The sequence below is a fragment of the Bos taurus genome, chromosome 10 (genome assembly GCF_002263795.3).
Source record: "Bos taurus isolate L1 Dominette 01449 registration number 42190680 breed Hereford chromosome 10, ARS-UCD2.0, whole genome shotgun sequence".
NCBI lineage: Eukaryota > Metazoa > Chordata > Mammalia > Artiodactyla > Bovidae > Bos > Bos taurus.
The window spans coordinates 15,611,547-15,629,559 of NC_037337.1; the positions used below are offsets into that span (position 1 = coordinate 15,611,547).

Below are 18,013 nucleotides of genomic sequence, written 5' to 3' on the forward strand. Positions count from 1 at the left end.
TTCAAGGGAAAGTTGCCATTTCCTCCTTCAAGGAAATAAATTTCCATTTCTTCCTGACCCAGGGATCTTCTGCACTGGCAGGATTCTTTACCACTGAGCCACCTGCTAAGAGGGATTCCCTTGTAGCTCAGTCATAAAGAATGCCTGCAATGCAGGAGACTGGGGTTCGATTTCTGGGTGGGAAAGATCCTCTGGAAAAGGAAATGGCAACCCACTCCAGTATTCTTGCCTGGAGAATTCCAAGGACATAGGAGACTGGAGGGCTATAGTCCATGGGGGTCGTGATAGTCGGACACGACTTAGCGACTAAACCACCACCACCTGCTAAGAGGGCTGGGGCTGGAACCACAGATCCCTGGTTTATTCTTGATGCTGCTTTTATCTGACTGCATGACCTTGGGCCTGTCACTCTCTGAGCCACCCGTATAACAAGGATTATGGCACCTATCTAAGATGGCTGTGAGGATTCAATCAGGTCAATGAGATGCAATACCAGGTATCCAGCAAGAGCTCAATGAGGAGCTTAGCTTACTGCTTCCCTCCCTCTGGTTGAGCTTCCTCTTCTACTTGCCATACATGACTAAGTTTGGTGAAATGGAAATAGCCCAAAGAGACCTAGGTTTCACCCTGCCTCCTGTTCTTCATACCTCCAAGTCACTGGACCTGTTTTCCTCATTAGTAAAATGGGCACAGTGAGACCTTATCTCAAGGGCTGATGTGACTGCCTAATGACTGACACAGACAGGTTTTTCCTCCCTGGATCTCATCGGCATCAACCCACCCACCATCATTCATTTTACAATTTATTTCCAATCTATGTGATTAACTGATTGTTAAAAGCCCTCATAGGAGTCAGTATCAGAAAACCTGAGACCAGCGTCTCTGCATTTCACTCCACTCCCATGTTCCTTTCCCAGCTCTGTGAGGCAGGGCACACCTGGTCATTCTCACAGTCCTGATGCCAGGCACAGCACCGGGCCTCTGGGGGCCACCTCCCCAACCTACACCTGGAGCCAGAAAACGTCCATCTGCTCCAAAGAAGGGGGCAGGAGGTATCTGGGCACCACCCAGAGGCAGGGTGGGTCAGTCTCTCCTGAGAAGCACCTTTCTGCTGGAATCACATAGGATCTAGGGCTTGCTGTGAGGTTCCAGCTCTTATGGCTGAGAATGAATTTCTGTGTATATGTATCAACTACCACAGTATGTGGGATGATCTTTTTGGAAAACACAGAACCTTGCACATGAGACTTATAAACGTCTATTTTTGGTACAATGACTCCTAAGCATTTGGACTATCAAATCCATAAAGAGTGTAACACAATGTCTAGTGGTTAAGTTGAAAATAACCTGAGTATCTTACCATTTGGTTAGAATTAAGTAAATTAATAGACTACTACATAGCCATTTCAGGTATATGCTTTTAAAGCCTCTTTAGAGGGAGAAACTATCATACTTAACGCTAAATGAAAAAGGTACAGATTTGTTTTGTACATTCCTTTGGTTTTCCTGTATTCTTTTTACGGTCTGAACAACAAAACAATAAAATATACTAAAAATAAGGTCCCAAGGCCAGCTTTTTGGTGTTTAATAAACCTTTTTATGTCTTTATCTTTTTAAACTCCCATCCCCCACCACTTCCCTGCCCAAATCCAGTCTTTAATGAAGACTGCACACCAAGTCTTGAGTTGAGACCCAGAGTAGCCAAACTTCATCAGGTTACAGATCTTCTAAGAAAAACTATTTTATCAGGTAACCAACGTGAAGCTTCCTGCCCCCCACCCCCGCCCCCCAGCAGGTTATCTAGATGGCATCACCAATGGCATGTTGGACTCAAAAGAAGCCACCCCAAAAACAATTGTATAAAAAGATTTATTGAAATTTATCAATGACAAACAGACATAAAACTCAAAAGTTTGGCTCTTCTGAGGGGGAGGAAAACCGGTGCAGATGTTCTTTTATACAGATGAAACATGGGCTAGGAAGTCACGCGTCACTTGGAAAGCAATCCAGAAGAGGGACAGGAAAGCGAGCCTGTACATTCACTAGGAATTTGCAGTCACTTCAGATCTCCACTAGGTAAGAAAATACAATTTTGCGTTAAGTTTTTCCGTGCTCGGGTGTATGAAAAAAAAACCCAGCCGACATGCAGCAGTGTGTCCCGTGCCTAGGTCTGTAAAAATGGTCTAGGCCGAGCAGGACGCACAGAAGAGTTCTCCTGTCATTTTGTAAAACAAAGTGTTCTAATATTTTACACAACAAGATAGGGAGAGTTTTGTTTTTTTATATCTTTGAAAGAGGTTGAAGTTTGAGGGTTTGCTTCTTCTCTTTTAATTAGAATTACTGAATCCATTTTACTCCTAAACTCTGAAGCCTGCTGTTTCCAGCTCTCTGGCTCATCACTCAAGAGTGACATAAGAGTCTTCTCAGGAGAGCAAAGCCCACCACCGTCTGGGAAGAGAGAAAGGGGATGGAAGACAGGGAAGGTCCCCAGACCAGGGCCAAGATTCGCCTTTAGGTTGCTATTTACAAGCCAAGGCGCTTGCTGCCTCTAGCAGGCCCAAGAAACGTGAAAATCATGGGATCCGGAACAAGAGGTAAGACGCGGCTGGTGCTCAGCCCTCCTGGGCTTTGAGAAACCAAACTGAGGCCAGCCCCGGCCTTCCAATCAACTCAAGAGACTTGGGAAGTATCAGGAAATGTCAGAGATCTCCAAATTGTCCTCTCTGAGGGTAAGGAACAAACGTTCACGTGTGTGTACTCAGCTATTGCATTTACAGGGACAGAACCAGACACAAAGAAAAATTAGGGGAAAAAAATAAAGAGTGGCAGTAAAAATAGTATTTTATTCCACCCCCTCCCACCCTCCCTCCCCCCACAACCCCCAGTACACTTTTCCCCTCTCGTTCCCACAGCAACGTTACAATCAGAAAAAAATAAGTTTCAGGGGGCGGGATTTGGGGGGGTACGGGTAAAAACAGTCAAATCACAATAGGAATTTTTCAAAATAGGTTATTCCACTTAGTCATCGTCTTCTCCCTCATCTTCAGGTTCTCGTTTTCGCTTCTGACCCCTTTCTTCTTCTGGAAGAGTAAGGAAAAGGCATTCAGGTTAGACATGGATCTCACCTCTGACTCCGTCCACCCACCAGGAAAGCAGGGAGCCCAAGTCTAGGACGCTCTGCTGCCCCTGGCAAACTGAGGCCTGGTCCTCAGGGCCCAGCAATCTACCATGACCGAAGGGGTCAGCCTGCTACCCTCGGAGAGTAAAAAGGCTGCCATACCACCAAGCTCCTCTTCATCTTCCTCATCGTCTACTTCCCCGTCGTTATAACCTTCCTCATCCTCCTAGAAGAGAAGATGACATTGGATTTTAGGAACGCCCGGGCCTCGGGACATGGGGAAGAAGCCACTTTCCCTGATGCTGAGCTCAGAAAGGTGAGGGCCAGCCTCTCAGCAGCCCCAAGGCTTGGTCAGGTGAATCGAAAGCAGAGGTTCTTTTATATCCAGGACCACCTTTATGCCTCTGTAGAAAGCTTTGAACCTCTTTTCCAGGAAATACCCATATCACAAAAGTACCTGCAAGAGCGGGGAGTTGGGGTGGATTCTGCGCCCAGGTTAAGAATTACTGACCTGAAGTCCTTGTAACTCAGGCAGCTCTGCAGCGTGCCCTCCCAGAGCAGTGAGTTCCCCCAGCGACTCTCCATCACATGAAGCAGGCTGGACTTTCATCTGCCCTCAATCTAGTTTTGGTTCACGGGAAAACCCCAATCCAGATTCCGTGGGTGAGTCCAGCCTTACCCTACCCAGCCCCTTCACTTCTTGCAAACTTGGATCACTCGGAGGAGAGGGAAAATGCAATATCCTCCCCTCTTCCCCGCCTCAAAGAAAATCACTTCCAGCTCCTTGAGATTCAACAAGGGGTGTGAATTCACCCTCAACCCAGGACCACACTTTATGCTGCTCCTGGGGGTCCAGGCTAGTTGAATCTGCATGATACTGTTCCTGAGGCACCAGGCAATCCATTGTTTAAAAAGAACTTGGCAATAGACTTCTTTTTGTCAAGGGAATATCCTTTCATAATGTCACCAAATAGTTCCTTAATCAGTCTGTTTGCTAAGACTGTGTGTGTGTGTGTGTGTGTGTGTGTGTGTAATCTGCACATGGTTAATGAGATTACAGAAGAAGAAGGAAAAAAAAACCCAAAAAACACTCCACCACTACCCAATCCCAAAACAGAAACCCTCTGCATTCTGGAGGCTCCTGTGACAGGAAGAGCAAGTCCATTAGCCAAAATGCCTTATTGCCCTGTCCTGGGGGGCGGGGCGCGGGGGCGGTGTGCTGTTTTGCTGTCTCTATTTTTAAAATACATAATATTCTTTAGCAGTGAACTCAGCAGCCTACACCTGGGCAGGAGAGACACCCGGCAGCACCTCTCGGGGGGAACCAAGCCTACGTCACCAGCTTTTCCTCTGACCCTGAGCTGCCTCTCTCCAGCATGAGGGACCAGCCAGGAGGTCCCACCTGAGAGGGCCTGTGTGGCCAATAGGTGTCCATTCCCTTGATGGGGAGAGACAGGAAGTTATGGGAGAAGGCAGGTACCTTGTCCGTGCTGTCACCATTTTAAACCTCTCTCCATCTAACTTTTGCAGTCAGATTTAGAAAGCTGAAAAGTCAGAGAAAATGACTCTGCTCTAGAAAGACTCAGAACATCCATCCAAGTACAAAACCAGGCACACAGAGCCAGGACCTTGAAGGGTGTGAAAGCCTAAAATAGTAAGTGGTCAAACACTCCCTGTCCTTAGGGATTTTACTTACAAATTATTTTATCCTCTTAACAATCCAGTGAGTTGCTCCCTATTTACAACCCAGCTATAAAATGACACCTATAAAGAAACGGGCTCAGAAGGTCAAGCAACTTGCCCAGGGACACACAGCTAGCAAGTGGTAGAAACGGGCTGCACCGTGTCACAGACACATCCCAGACCTCGCTAAATAAGAATGCCAGCCAGCGTGTCAGGATAACGGCACTTTATCCGCCGTGTGGGGGACCCTTGCCACCCTCTGATGTGGAATCCAGCAGTGTCTTATCCTATTACCCACCAGTCCAAGGCAGTCCTTGATTTTTCCCCAGCATACTGTAAGTGCTGAGTATCTAAATTAACACACAAACGCAAAAAGGTGGAAATGGGGATGTGGATTCTATAAGAACTGATTCTTACATGGAAACAAATGCCAGGCTGTCCCAGCAGAAGAGTCCCCTCCTTACTGGCCTCCAGAACCCCTTCTTTCTTTTCCAGGGCTGACTGCAAGGCTTGCCTTTCCCAAATCAGCCCAGTAACAGGCCCTAAAATGATTCAATACACACTCAGGGCTCCTGGCTGCTAAGGCCGATCAGTCAGGCAGTTAGTGGGACTGATTCAGATGCAGCAAAGCAAGTAAGGGGGGCTCCAAGACATGGTCCCCCAGCCCAGCCCAGCCTCTTACCTCTTCCTCTCCACTCACGTCCTCCTCTTCCCCTTCCTCCTCCTCCTCCTCGTCCTCCTCGTCTTCCACTACCTGAGCATCTTCATCATACTCTTCCTCTGCGAGCAGAAATGGGGACAAGAACAAGGGTGTGGTGAGCTGACCCCTCTTTCCCACAGTACAGGCCCCAGGTCGCTGGCCTAGCACAGGAGATGCACTCCTTGATGTAGGGGCCACGACTCCCACACCCACCCAGCTCACAGCCTGGATGCTTTAATGTGACTGAACACACCCTGAAGTCATCCAAAAAATAAGCATCCTAGAATGACCTCAAAGGTAAGCCCTCTTCCCAAGGATTCTGAAAAGGAAAGATCCCACATGGAGGCTAAGATGGCAGAGAAGATGCCAGCTCAGGGAGCCAAGTTACAGGGCCCAGGAAAGCCAAGAAGTCAACTCATTCAGAGAGAGCATTGAGCCAAACTCTACGAGTCCCAGAGGGGAGAAGTGACTTGTTCAAGATCACACAAGGAGTCAGTTACAGAGCTGGGCTCAGAAGCCCAGTCTCAGGATTTTAGTCCTAAGACTTTTCTGTCCCAGCACAAGATGAAACAACTGGATGTCTGAATACCTAGTAAAATATTCCCACCTAAGAAGGGATAAGCACTCTCATCTGTGAAATATTCAGGCAAAGTCTCAACCCTCCACTTCGGCCACAAAGCCCTGCACAGAAGTGGCACTGAGCTGGCAGTGTGGAGAGGAGATGAGACGGGAGGTCCCCCTTCCTTTTCCTTCTCTCCTTCCTGCAAGTCCCTGAGTCCTCACTGTGCCACTAGGGAGCCCACTGTGCTACCTACAACCTCCTCTGCTTCCAAGATCCCTGGGGCTCCTGAGTCCTCAACCCCCAGGTCCTGCCATGTGGTCCTATGGGTGGCAGCCACCAGGGGGCCCCACAGTCTCTCCAGCCATGACCTCATCTCCACCACTGGACCCTAAATGAAAAGAGGGGACCCTCACGCCTTGCCCCACCTTCCTCTATCTGCTCATCTCCTCCCCGTAAGCAAATCCAAGTGAGACATCGTAGGATCTCATTTTGGGGAGGACTTTGGAAAAGGGAAAAAACTGAAAGGAGGATTCAGATGTTTTTTTTTTTTTTATGTGGACCAATTTTAAAGTCTTTTAATCTGTCACATCTTTTCTGTTTTGTTTTGGCTTTTTGGCTGCAAGGCATGTGGGATCTTAGTTCCCTGACCAGGGATGTCCCTCAGATGGTTTCTAAGGAGCTACCATGCAGTTGGAGAACCTCGGGTGTCTCTCTGGGCTCAGGTCCTTTTATTTAGGGGTGTCAACCAATGAGACAGACCATTGTTTGTCTACACAGTAAACAAAGCAGACGGCCTGCCCCCTCCACAGCTCTAGAAAGAGGTCGACAGCTCTCAGGGACCAGCGACGCCCAGTCTGCCCCCCGTAAAACCCGGCCTGGCCTCTCACTGGCGCCACCCACCATCCTCGTCCTCTTCGTCATCGTCCAGGCCCTCCACGTAGCCCTCGGCATCTGAGTCGGGGGCCTCCTTGTCGTCCCGGTCGTAGCCATCAAGATACGTGAGCTGCGGAAGGAGCTTGAACACGTTTTCTCGGTAGTCGTTTAGGTTGGTCACCTCACAATTGAAAAGGTCTAAGCTCTTGAGGTTTTCTAACTTTTTCTGCAAGGAAACAGCGAAGTCAGACAGTGAGCAGGATGAGGAGACTGGTGGCGGTGACGTGAGACAGCACGCAGAACTCACAGGTGAGGGGCAAACCCTGGTTTGGCTGCGCTTGGCTGTGTCACCCCTGGCTGGGGAGCCTCCTGTTCATCCATGTGAAAGATGGGCAGTTGGACCTGAGGATCTTCAGAGCCTCACCCAATGCCAACACTTCTATTCTGCAATTAAAGCCTCTGCCATAACACTGACAAGTTTGAAATTAACCCGGGGTTTTCTTGGTGCATAAGCCAAGAGCTCTGGAGCCTGCCCTGTGTCTAAGGAGCCAGAGAGGAACTGAAAAGGCCACAGGAATGCAAACTACCTCCTTCTGGGAATAATAATAATGGCAATTAATACTGCACTTTGTATTAACTCAGTTTATCCTCAACAGACTGATAAAGCAGAAATAATTATTAGTTCATTTTACAGAAGAGGAAGCAGAGGGCAGAGAACTGGGTTTTGATCAGGCAGTCCAACTTCAGACCTGTGTTCTTACACTCTGCAATACTGCCTGTCAAAAAGGACAAGAGAAAAACCAATGAAGGATCCAGATTTTGTCCACAGTACTTAATACCAATGGGTTTAAGTGACGGGCTCTAGTCCATGTTACACTTGTTGGCAGCTGGATTCTGAGGCCCAGGAAGTGAAAGGGTCACACAGCTAGCAAGAAATTGCTACATCTTTCCAGTTCCCTCATCTTCCAGGAGGAGGTATCCCACCTCAGGCCAAGTCCCTGTTCCAGTGGGGCCAGGCCTAACTGGTGATTAAAGCTACTGTCCCTCAAGGTCAATGTCAGGAACAAGGTCATTCTCTTGAGATTGGTCATTTTTAGCAGAAGGTCAAGGGTAGAGAGGAAGTCTGGGCTGTGGGCTGGGTGGGTGAGGCCCGCCTCTCCCAACCAAAGGCGGTTCCCCACTGTCAGGGGTGAGAGAAACACAATAATCACACTGATAACCAGGGAAGAAATCACACAAACACGAGTATTCTAGGCCAAAGGAACACTGTGTGTGTGCACGCGTGTGTACACAGTCTCCATAACTTGCCTCCCAAAACACACATATACAGAACTTCAAAGATTTTTTTTCAGTTTATAATAAAATTATGAAATTGAGGTTTCTAGCTAGATAAATAGAATTGCTTTCCCCTAGGAGATCAGAAGAAGTCCTAAAATAAAGTTCTATGGGAAATCTATTCTAGTAGCTGACCACATGCCACAGATAGGCAGGTAAGGCCCGAGTTTGGAGGAGAAATGCCAGCCTCCCATTCTGCTACACGGGCACATCAACCAGCCCCTCAAGTGTCCACAAAGTACGAGGAATGCTTTTTGGACAAGAATCCAAACTGAGAGATAGCCCAACTGGTACCCTCTATACCCAGAAAAGGGAAAGGTGCAAACTTGGCCAAATATCCTTATGGCCCTCTCCTGATTCTAAGGGGACCGACTTATGAAGTAATTCTTATGTATATATTTATGCTAGGTGTCAGTTTAATGCAGTAGTATTTCTATACTTCAACAAATAGAAATCAATGATTAATTAATCAAAAATTAATCAATGGTACATCTTACAGTTGATTTCCTTAAACTCAAGTGAATACAGTCATTCGGATATGCGTAACACAGAAATCGGAAAAGGTGATGGCACCCCACTCCAGTACTCTAGCCTGGAAAATCCCATGGATGGAGGAGCTTGGTGGGCTGCAGTCCATGGGGTCGCGAAGAGTCGGATATGACTGAGCAACTTCACTTTCACTTTTCACTTTCACGCATTGGAGAAGGAAATGGCAACCCACTCCAGTGTTCTTGCCTGGAGAATCCCAGGGACGGCAGAGCCTGGTGGGCTGCTATCTATGGGGTCACACAGAGTCGGACACAACTGAAGCAACTTAGCAGGAGCAACACAGAAATTGCTATTCTGATCATGACCTGCCCTTTTCTAGTGAGTGTATCGTGAAGTCTGGGTGTGCTCAGCTCTATGTGGACAAGCAAAGGAGGACATACTGCCCAGGTCTTTGAGTCCGTGGTCACCATCATAGCCAGGACTGCTGACCAGGGTCACTCTTCTCTATACCCTTTGGAGAAGTGCATGGGGCTCCTGTACCACATAGCTTTCTGTCATCCCATGGGACCCGCATCAGGACTGACCCACCTTCAGAGGCACCAGCCTCTGGGCAGTGACCCAAGGAGAAAATAGGCAGCGACCTTCAGGGTCAGCTGAGTTCCTGGATGGCTCCTCTCTCCCCAGTGAAAGGCACAAGCCAGGTTCTAAGCCTAAAGAAATGACAGCTCGGGTTTCCGAAGCTGAGTGGAAATTCTAAGAGGAAAAGCACTAGGACCAGAAATTGAGACCCGGGTCCTACGGCACCCTTCAGCCTCTTGGTCAAGCTCTCTGAACTTCTCGAGGCCTCAGTTTCTCTATAGAAGCTCAATTCTATCTCATAGCACATAATTAAACACAAAAGGCGTGTCATGCAAATGCAAAAGTAGCATTCCCTGGTATCAACCCCTCCCATCCCAGAGGAGAGGGGAGGCCCCGATGACTCACCAGTGGCTCTATTGTGCTGAGGTCTTTAATTTTGTTGCCACTTAAATTTAGATGCGTGAGGTTCGGACACTTTTCTGCCAATACTTCCAGGCCCCCTGAGATTCTGTTATCACTTAGTTCAAGCTAAACAAGGCAGGGAGAGAAAAAGCAGAAACGACTCTTACAATGAAGGCTCTGGGCTCAGGCGTTCATTTCCTTGCAGATGGGCCAGGAAGGGAGTCGGCTCAGGGAAGGGGCAGGTGTGCTGGGGCTCGCCCTGGCCCCCCTGCAGTTATGCTCCTTCAACTTGGAGAAATGACCGGGTCCTCCTCCCCAGCCCAGTTCCCGAGCACACCTGCGCCTCCGCTCTATTTACCTTCTTAAGTTTGTTTAACTTTGGTAAGTTTGCGACTGAGGTGAGGCCGACGTTGATTGTACTCAAGAACTCCAGTTCTTCAAATTCATCTGTGAGGCCTTCGATTTTGCCTTCATTCGACCGACAGTTGTCCAGGACGAGTTCTTTCACCTGGGAAGGGAAGGAGGTTGTGAATCAACCGGGGTGAGGAATGGGGGTTGAGGCCAGGGATGGGGGGAGGACAGGAGGCAGACTGGGAAGCCTCGCAGCGCCAGCGCCCACCCTGATCTTTCTCTGCTTTTAGCAACACTGAGGCGGGGTGGGGAGAGGTGCTGGGGTGACTGGAGCTGCAGAACCAGGGGGCCCTTCTGGACAGGCGTCTTGGCTGGACTGGAGAAGACAAATCCAATAATCCCACTGCTGACAGCAAGACTGGGAGTTTCTTTCCAACCCTGCTGCCGCCCCTTAGCCCCCAGGCTCCCCACTGCACCAGCCACAATGCTGTTAGGGAACCTCCGGGCCTTGCCGTTCCTTCTGAGCCCCTCACCCCAGGGTCCGCCATGGTCCCAGCCTGACCACCTTCCTGAGGCCCCCTACCTACTACTCTCCCTCCTCAGTCTCCACCGTCCTTTTACCTCTGAGTCTGTGACCCACTGCATGCGGATGGGTCCCGGGATGTACCTGAACCCAATCCTCCACCACAGTCAGAGCCAGCCCACCCAGCCTGGCAGTCATCACCTGGTCACTGGCTTGGCCTGCCCCACAGTAAGGGCTGCAGACCAGGGACCCCTCCAACTCTCCACTCTACAGAATGGAGACCAGTGCTGTCGAACAGAACTTCCTGTGGCGATGGAAACCCATCCAGGAGAGGAGCCACTAGTCATATGTGGCCGGTAAGGTGAGACTGAGGAGCTAAGCTTTAAATTTTATTCAGCTTTAATCAAAGTGCAAAGAGATACATGAAAGTTACCATACAGAATACCACAGCTCTAGATTTTGCTCTTCAGGTCCTGAGAGCCGACGCGGAAGGAAAATGGACATCCACAAGCCCAGGATGAACCCACATAGAAATGCTGGGCTTGGCAATGTCCAGAAGTTGGTCTTTGGAGACACTTCTGCGGCCCTGCAGGCTTCCTGCCTCCCTGGAGGTGGTTCTGCCCCGTTAAGAGACCTTAGATCTTCTCTTTTGGCCCTAAGCCCTTTATTTCGAATGAGGGAGAAAGAACTGATAAAGAGCTACCATCTCACTGGGTTGTTAAAAGGCAGATTTGGCTACAAGAGAGGGTCCAGGCTCCAGCACAGATGGTAGGGAGACGGGCTGAGGAAGAGTCATCAGCTCTCAGGCCTGCCATGACCCAGGGGTGTCAGCAAGGGATGCCAGGGTGCCTGGCCTGCCACCAGATGCCCAGAGCTTTCCACTCCTGTCCTGAGCGGACAGGGGGCTGCTCCCCAGCCTTCCATGGATGGCGGGATCCTTAAAGGTGATTCCTCCTGGCTTCATCTGGTGCTTGACACTGCATCCCCACTTGCCTGATCTCTGCTGCTGCTGCTGCTGCTAAGTCGCTTCCGTCATGTCTGACTCTTAGCGACCCCTTGGACTCGGGCTCCTCCGTCCGTGGGATTTTCCGGCAAGAATACTGGAGTGGGTTGCCATTGCCTTCTCCAGCCTGATCTCTGCAGCCTCCAGGAAATGTGTACTGATGTTGCCTGGATCTGATGCTCCCTGGGACTTCCAACCCTAGTTTGGATTTCACACCAATGGGTCACTCAGACCAGGCCTGTCCTGTTGACAGCAGTCCTGCATTATCATTCCTGCCCCTCACAGCCTTTTTTCCTCCTGGATAAGTGAGCAAGGCCTGTCCTAACCAGTCACTGTCCAGGGCTGCTCCCCACCTCTGAGCAGGTCCATCTGCCCAGGGTGACTGTCTGCCACAGTGGTCCTCTTCCTCGGGCATCACTGGACGTATGTCCACGTGGGAGAAGAGAATCCACAGCAAGCTGCTGCGCCTCTCCCTCAGCCTGCCCTTGAAAGAGGTCAGACTAGGAGAGGTCAGGGCTTGTTTGGGCCACAGTGCCCTGCAGGTGCCCTGCTGTCTTCTTCCCTGGTGGAGAGAGGTGGCCTGCTCAACTCAGGACAGCAACAATTTGGCAGGAGGGGTGAAGCCAGGTGCAGCAGCTCCTATCCAGAGCCAGCAAGCTCTCAGCCAGGCACCGGTGCCAAGGCTCACCTTTCCCTTGCATCTGAGACAGGGGAAGTTAAGTCCTTTCCCACTGTTCAGGGGAGGACAGATATCCAGGTCAAGCCCCCTTCTCAAGGTCACCGGCAAGAGACTGGGAGTAAACCCCGTGAGGCCTTCTGCCCTAGGGCAGGAGGTCAGTGCAGAGCCAGGAAGCCAGGCCTTTGGGGAGCAGTGGCGGGAGATCACCTGTCCTGAGGAGGGAGCGCCACCTCCTTCGTGGGCAGTTCTATCTGGGGTCACACAGCTAGGCTCCTTCAGTCACTCCTTTCCTTGGAAGGCCCTGGGAATTCTTTAAGTTCCATTACGGAAAGACAAATATGAGGAGGGTTTCCAGTCCACCTTCAAAGATTTCAGACATGTGGTTCTCTAGATGGGTCAGGGCTTCTATTCCTGTGGCCATCAGCCAAGGAGGAGGCCTCAGTAAGAGGGGGCCAGGAGGTGGTGCTGCAGAGTCAAGGGAATTCCTCCCGGAAGTCTGCCTCTTTCCCAGAACAGCTCAGTGCTGCCTGGGAATTCTCCAGATAGACCCAAGGTTCCAGTCCCAGCACCACGCCCAAAAGGGTGGCCATTCTTCTTGGGGACAATATGCAAGACACCACTACTAACAACGATTGTTTCTTTATTAACAACAATCAAGGGCTCTTTCCTGAGCCCTCAGCAGGCACTCTCTTTGCAGGCACTGTCTCATTTGATCCTCATAATCGCCTCATGGGGTGCTCCTGGGGTGCTATCCTATTGTACAGCCACACATCAGAACCACTGATCCTAAAACTGTAGGAACAGGCCCTGATGGTTAGTGTTGCCACAGACGAGGAGGGTTTCCTTGCTGTTCCCAAGCAGGGCACAGGTTCTCCCAGACCCCCAAATTCAATCCTACAAACTACCCTGACTGCACTAAACCCCCTTCAGCCCCTTTTCTAGCTGTTCCACTGGCGGGATGGGGGCTACTCCCAGAAGTCCCCACGCTGGTTACACTTCTTTGGTAACCAAAGCACAAAACCTAACCCAGCCCCCATTCCAATGACACTGCAGTCAGGAGCAAGGATCTGGACAAAGGCTGGGGGCCTGAGACCCTGTTCCTCCCCAAGGAGCAAAAGGCTGCTTCCTGTCACTCAGGAGGGAGAGCCTGTGGTATATGGAAGGCCAGGTGGCTGCTCCAGGTCTGTGGGGACTTTGGGATCCCCATGGTTTCTGCATTTCCTTCCTGGCCGGGTTTCAAGCACAGTTTGGGGAGAGATCAAAGAGGGCGGGGTAGGTGGGCTGAGGCTTACACCCTGAGGTTGCTGATATTACCAGAAAGCCCAAACCACGGGGGAAACCCACAGTTTCTTTGTGGGGTGATGAGTCACATCGGGGATGGCAGGTAAGCAGACTGTGATGTGTCTGTAATGGACCAAACAGGAAAAAACAAAAGGTCCAGTCCAACAGCTGACCTGTCGAAGGCATGGCATCCAGCCCAGTTCCACCTGCCTCCATGCAGGGCTGCGCTTTCTTACAGCTCCAGGGCGTGTTTCAAAACGTCCAATCCACCCCAAGCTTCCTTAAATTGACTCTTAGAAATCCTGCCGCAATTCCAACCCACTTCCTCCCGTCTCTCCTAGTGCTGCTGCTGCAAACCCTTCCTCCATGTGAAGAGAACATCCTTGTTACATCCAGGGTGTGTTCTGCTTAAAACAGAAAAAAAAAAGTAAGGCCCATTCCCCCCTGCCAAACCCTGGGTGTGAGCTAAGCGCAAAGTTAAAATTAAACTGAAAATTTGTACTTTGGGTTTAAACTCTCTCCCAATCCCACTGGCCGTTTAAAAATACCAAAATGTGGTTACTCTCTCTAGAACCAAGGACTGGACTTACTCTGCTTCTATCGGGAGCTTTTCAGTCACCCCAGTGACAACCCTCCACAGGAGCCTTTGGCTCATTCCTCAAGTGTTAACACCTAAGAGGTGTCTGCATATTCATACTCGGGCCCCCTTGGAGATGTCAGTAGGGAGGCACTGAAGGTTCCTAAGAAATCAGACTGCCCGGCTCCGCATTTCCTGAAAAACACGTCCCCAAAGCAAGATGTGACAGTCATTTCTCACCAAGCGGAGCTGAACTGTCCGTGATAAACACGAACACATTATTACTCTAAGGAAGAACCCGTTGCTTGTTTCAAAACTGTGAAATCTTGTCTTCACACATCTCTCAAATTTGACCATTCCTCTCTACTGCCAGCAACATGGTCCTGTTCACGGTAGTCTAAGTCACTCTAGGTCTGATTCTGCTTCCAAATGGGGTCTCTGTGACAGCAGGAATGCTAGACTACTGGGCAAAGACCTCCACACGGAGGCCCGGCCCAGGTTGCTGAACGACCCTGACTCTATCCCCGAGGTCTCAGGCTCTGCCTTGCAGAAAAGGGACAATGATATCTGTTTAGCCTATAAAGCACAAACTCTGGCCTAGAAAACATTCTTGGCTTCCCGCCGCCTCCGGGAAAAAAAATCAAGGTTCTAAACTGACCTAAGGAGGCCTTTTACTCTCAACCTCAGCCAACTTCCTCCAATCTCATTGCCCCCCACCCCACCTCTCACCCTTGCCTTCAGACCGAGTTAAGCACCCCTCCCCAGGAAACCTTCATCACCCAGCTCTGAGCATCCCAGGGCACCGAGGGCAGCTGCCACATGAATCATTTAATCGTGTATTAAGCATCCGATCCTCCTAGAGGTCAGGGACTGTCCTTCTCTGTAATCAGCCTAGCAGGGAGCGGACAGCCAAGCAACTGCTTAACAAATGTCCTGTTTATCGTGCTGGCCACAGCACTAGGTGCTGGGCATGCAAAGGGAGACAAACCATAGTGAAATTAACAGTGCAACTGGTCTGACACAGGTTGAATAAGCCCTCCCTTTTAGAAACAATAACAACGTGTTTTGGTGTGTCTTGTGTCCGCCAGGCAAGCCCTGTGAGGAGCGCGGTCAACACCGCACCCTCTCTTGACCTGGCCCAGTGCTCTGCATGCAGGTTCTCTTGCCCGTTAAGAAACCCCCTCTCTCCACCCAGCAAGCTCCTGTGACACTGTCCATCTAAGCAGCGGAGGGGACGTGGAGCCAGTAACGATCCACAGCTGGGGTCCCTGCCAGCAGGAGGTGTGGTGGCAGGCTAGGAGACAGACGGCCGGTAAACAACTCCAGTCCAGTGTGCCAGGTAGCAGGCCCGAGGCTGGAACAGGGTGCATGCTTCACATGCCTCTGCCCGGAGAGGACGGGCACGCTAAGCACAGGCAGGAGGGACCCAGCAAGACCAAGAATCAGGACGCACTCTAGCAACGCCAGGGCTGGCCAGATAATCTGCAGGGCCCAGTGCAAAATGAAACTGGAAGACCCTTGCTCAAAAACTGTTAAGAATCCCCAGACCTTCCAGGCGTGGGGCCTGGGTGGTCACATGGCCACATGCCCGTGAAGCTGGCCTGGATTTAAATGGACAGCTTGGGCCTAAAGCAAAGCCCTCTGAAGGCTAGAACCAGAGAGAAGGAAGCTCAAGAGGGGACTGCTCTTTATTTTTCCAGCATTTCCCGAGGCAACATAGAGAGGTGGACAGAAGGCAGGCTCTGGAGGCAGACCGACCTGGTTCAAGTCCAAATTTCCCATCGCAAGCTCATCACCTCACTTCTGAGCTTCTGTTTCCTCCAACGACAATAGTGCCATCACCTGGGGTTGGATTAGATGAAACAATGCACGGAAAGCACCCCCAGCTTGGAAAAAGCCACCTGCCTTCTCCTTGACCCACAGCCACCTTCACTGCTGTGTCCATGGTCAAGGGACAGAATGGGCGTCAAGGCAGGCCCGCAGCTCTGAGTCGCCTCTGCTGCCCGCAGGGCCCTTTCATGGAACGAAGGCCTCCCCATGTTCTAGAGAGCCGAGAATGGTGTGCCTCAAAGACGCGCCTCTGGATTTTACAGCTACACCTTGTTCCTTTAGTCTTTCCCACTCACCTCCAAGTCTGATCTTTTCTTTCTCCAAATGGGCATGCAACAAATATTTGTAGCTTTGGTTTCAACCTTGTCAGTCCCTGACCAATCTAGTTTTCAGGTCCCAGCCTTACAACAGAAGAAGACTTAAATCAGATTGACCCCGTGTTTTTTTGGTGCTCGTGGGTTTTAAATAGGTCAGCTTTTAAATGGGCCATCCCCTGTTGCAGATCCCATTTCTAGCTCGAAGGCCAACCTAAGACACCAAGGCAGCAGGGAAAGGGGCTTCTTCCCAGAGGTGTTCCATAGGAATGACAGATGATTGTGGTTTTGTCCTTTTAACCATAAAATCTCTAGTTTTGCTTAACAATCAGTGTGGCAAAACCTGCAAAAATCAGTCATGTTCCATGGGGGAAACGTCAGGCTCTGGGGGAAAAGTTGGACATTGATTTCAAAAGCTTAGAAAGGCCTTCAGGATCATCTAGGTCAGTGGCTTTCTGACCACAACCCACAGTAAAAAAGACATCGACACCTTGGCTCAGCACACATATATTTTTGTGTGTTTACATGCACATACACAGAAACAAAACTTAACCCTGTTTACAATTTTTCTTTTCTATTACATTAAAAAAAAAATTAACGTGATCCACAGTTTTCAAAATGTTGCTCTAGTTTAGCCCTCTTTTTCTAGAGGAAGCAGTAAGGTCCAGAGTTGGCTGAGAGCCGAGGAAGCCCAAGCTGGGTGATTCTCCTGCCACAGCACGCCACTGCTCTGATCAGAAATCACAGTCCCCAGTGGAAGACCCTGGAACCAACCATGAAGTTCTCTCATTTCTGCTAACAGGAGGTTATTCTGCAGCCTCAATGGTAGCTAAGACTGGGATCTCCACACCGCATAAAGATCTTTTAAATTCTTAACTAAGGGGCAGGGTCCTCCCTTACTTTAACACACAAAAAACCTCTCTAAGAAAAAAGCACCTAGGTGTCTGGATTTTGTTTGTTTCCTACAATAGAGCTCTGAAGGCACTGGGTGGGAGCACATGGCCGCGGAAGTCGGTGACGCCATCCTTATTATTTTAGGGAACCATGGAAGGCAGGCTGAGGCTCGCTGCGCCACTAATGAAGCTGCCGGCAGGGCCCGGGTAATAGGCTAAGCGCAGGCTGGGGGAGGGCCCGTATTAACATAAACCCTGTGACTGGCTCCCTCGCCGCCTGCAACCGGCTTCCTACCTCCTCCCCCAAGCGTGCGGAGGGCTCGGCTTCTGCCTCGGCAAGGCAGACAGAGGAGCTGGTGCCACTGCAGATGCTTCCCCGGTCAGAAGAACAGACTCAGGGCGGTAAAGGGAGGACTGGCGCAGTTGGTGCAGGACCTGGGCTTTGGGCTTATCAGAGGGGCCTGGCTGGGCAGTGGCCTCTCTCTTGTGTTAAGCCTTTGCTTTCCTCCCGTAAGGCTCACTCTTTCCTTCCTGCAGGAAGCCTTCCCAGACTGCCCACCCTTGACCTAGCCATGCTTAATTTAAGGGCAGGTGAACAATTCCCAGAACAGGGGAAAAAAAAATAAAGGCCCAGAAGGCTGTTTGGGAGAGAGGAAGTGGGGAGGAGTCAAGCTGGGTCTGACTTTAGTGTGTGTGGGTGTGTGAATGTGTGTATGTGTATGTGGTGAGGGCACAGGGCAGTGGGAACAGGGGAGCTGAAGGCTTTAGAACTGGTCAACGCCACGATCAAGCAAAAGTTTAGCAGGCTGCATCTTTTAAGT

At 50.3% G+C, this 18,013-nt stretch overlaps 1 protein-coding gene across 3 annotated transcripts in view; it reads right to left on the reverse strand.

Moving 5' to 3' along the window:
* Positions 1-1,851: 1,851 nt before the first annotated feature.
* The window catches only part of ANP32A (acidic nuclear phosphoprotein 32 family member A), a 38,911-nt gene continuing 22,749 nt past the window's right edge, over positions 1,852-18,013 (reverse strand). The window contains exons 1-7 of one of the 3 annotated variants that reach the window (XM_005211359.5): positions 13,752-14,847; positions 10,100-10,249; positions 9,745-9,867; positions 6,964-7,162; positions 5,484-5,581; positions 3,281-3,344; positions 1,854-3,080 (exon numbers count right to left, since the gene is read on the reverse strand). In XM_005211359.5, coding sequence (XP_005211416.1) covers positions 3,019-3,080; positions 3,281-3,344; positions 5,484-5,581; positions 6,964-7,162; positions 9,745-9,867; positions 10,100-10,249; positions 13,752-13,769 — 714 coding nt within the window. In that variant the 5' untranslated portion in view covers positions 13,770-14,847 and the 3' untranslated portion in view covers positions 1,854-3,018. Of the gene's footprint in view, positions 3,081-3,280; positions 3,345-5,483; positions 5,582-6,963; positions 7,163-9,744; positions 9,868-10,099; positions 10,250-13,751; positions 14,848-18,013 lie in introns of those variants that run through there. The other 2 variants (NM_001195019.1, XM_024997711.2) reach the window with 2 other exon arrangements.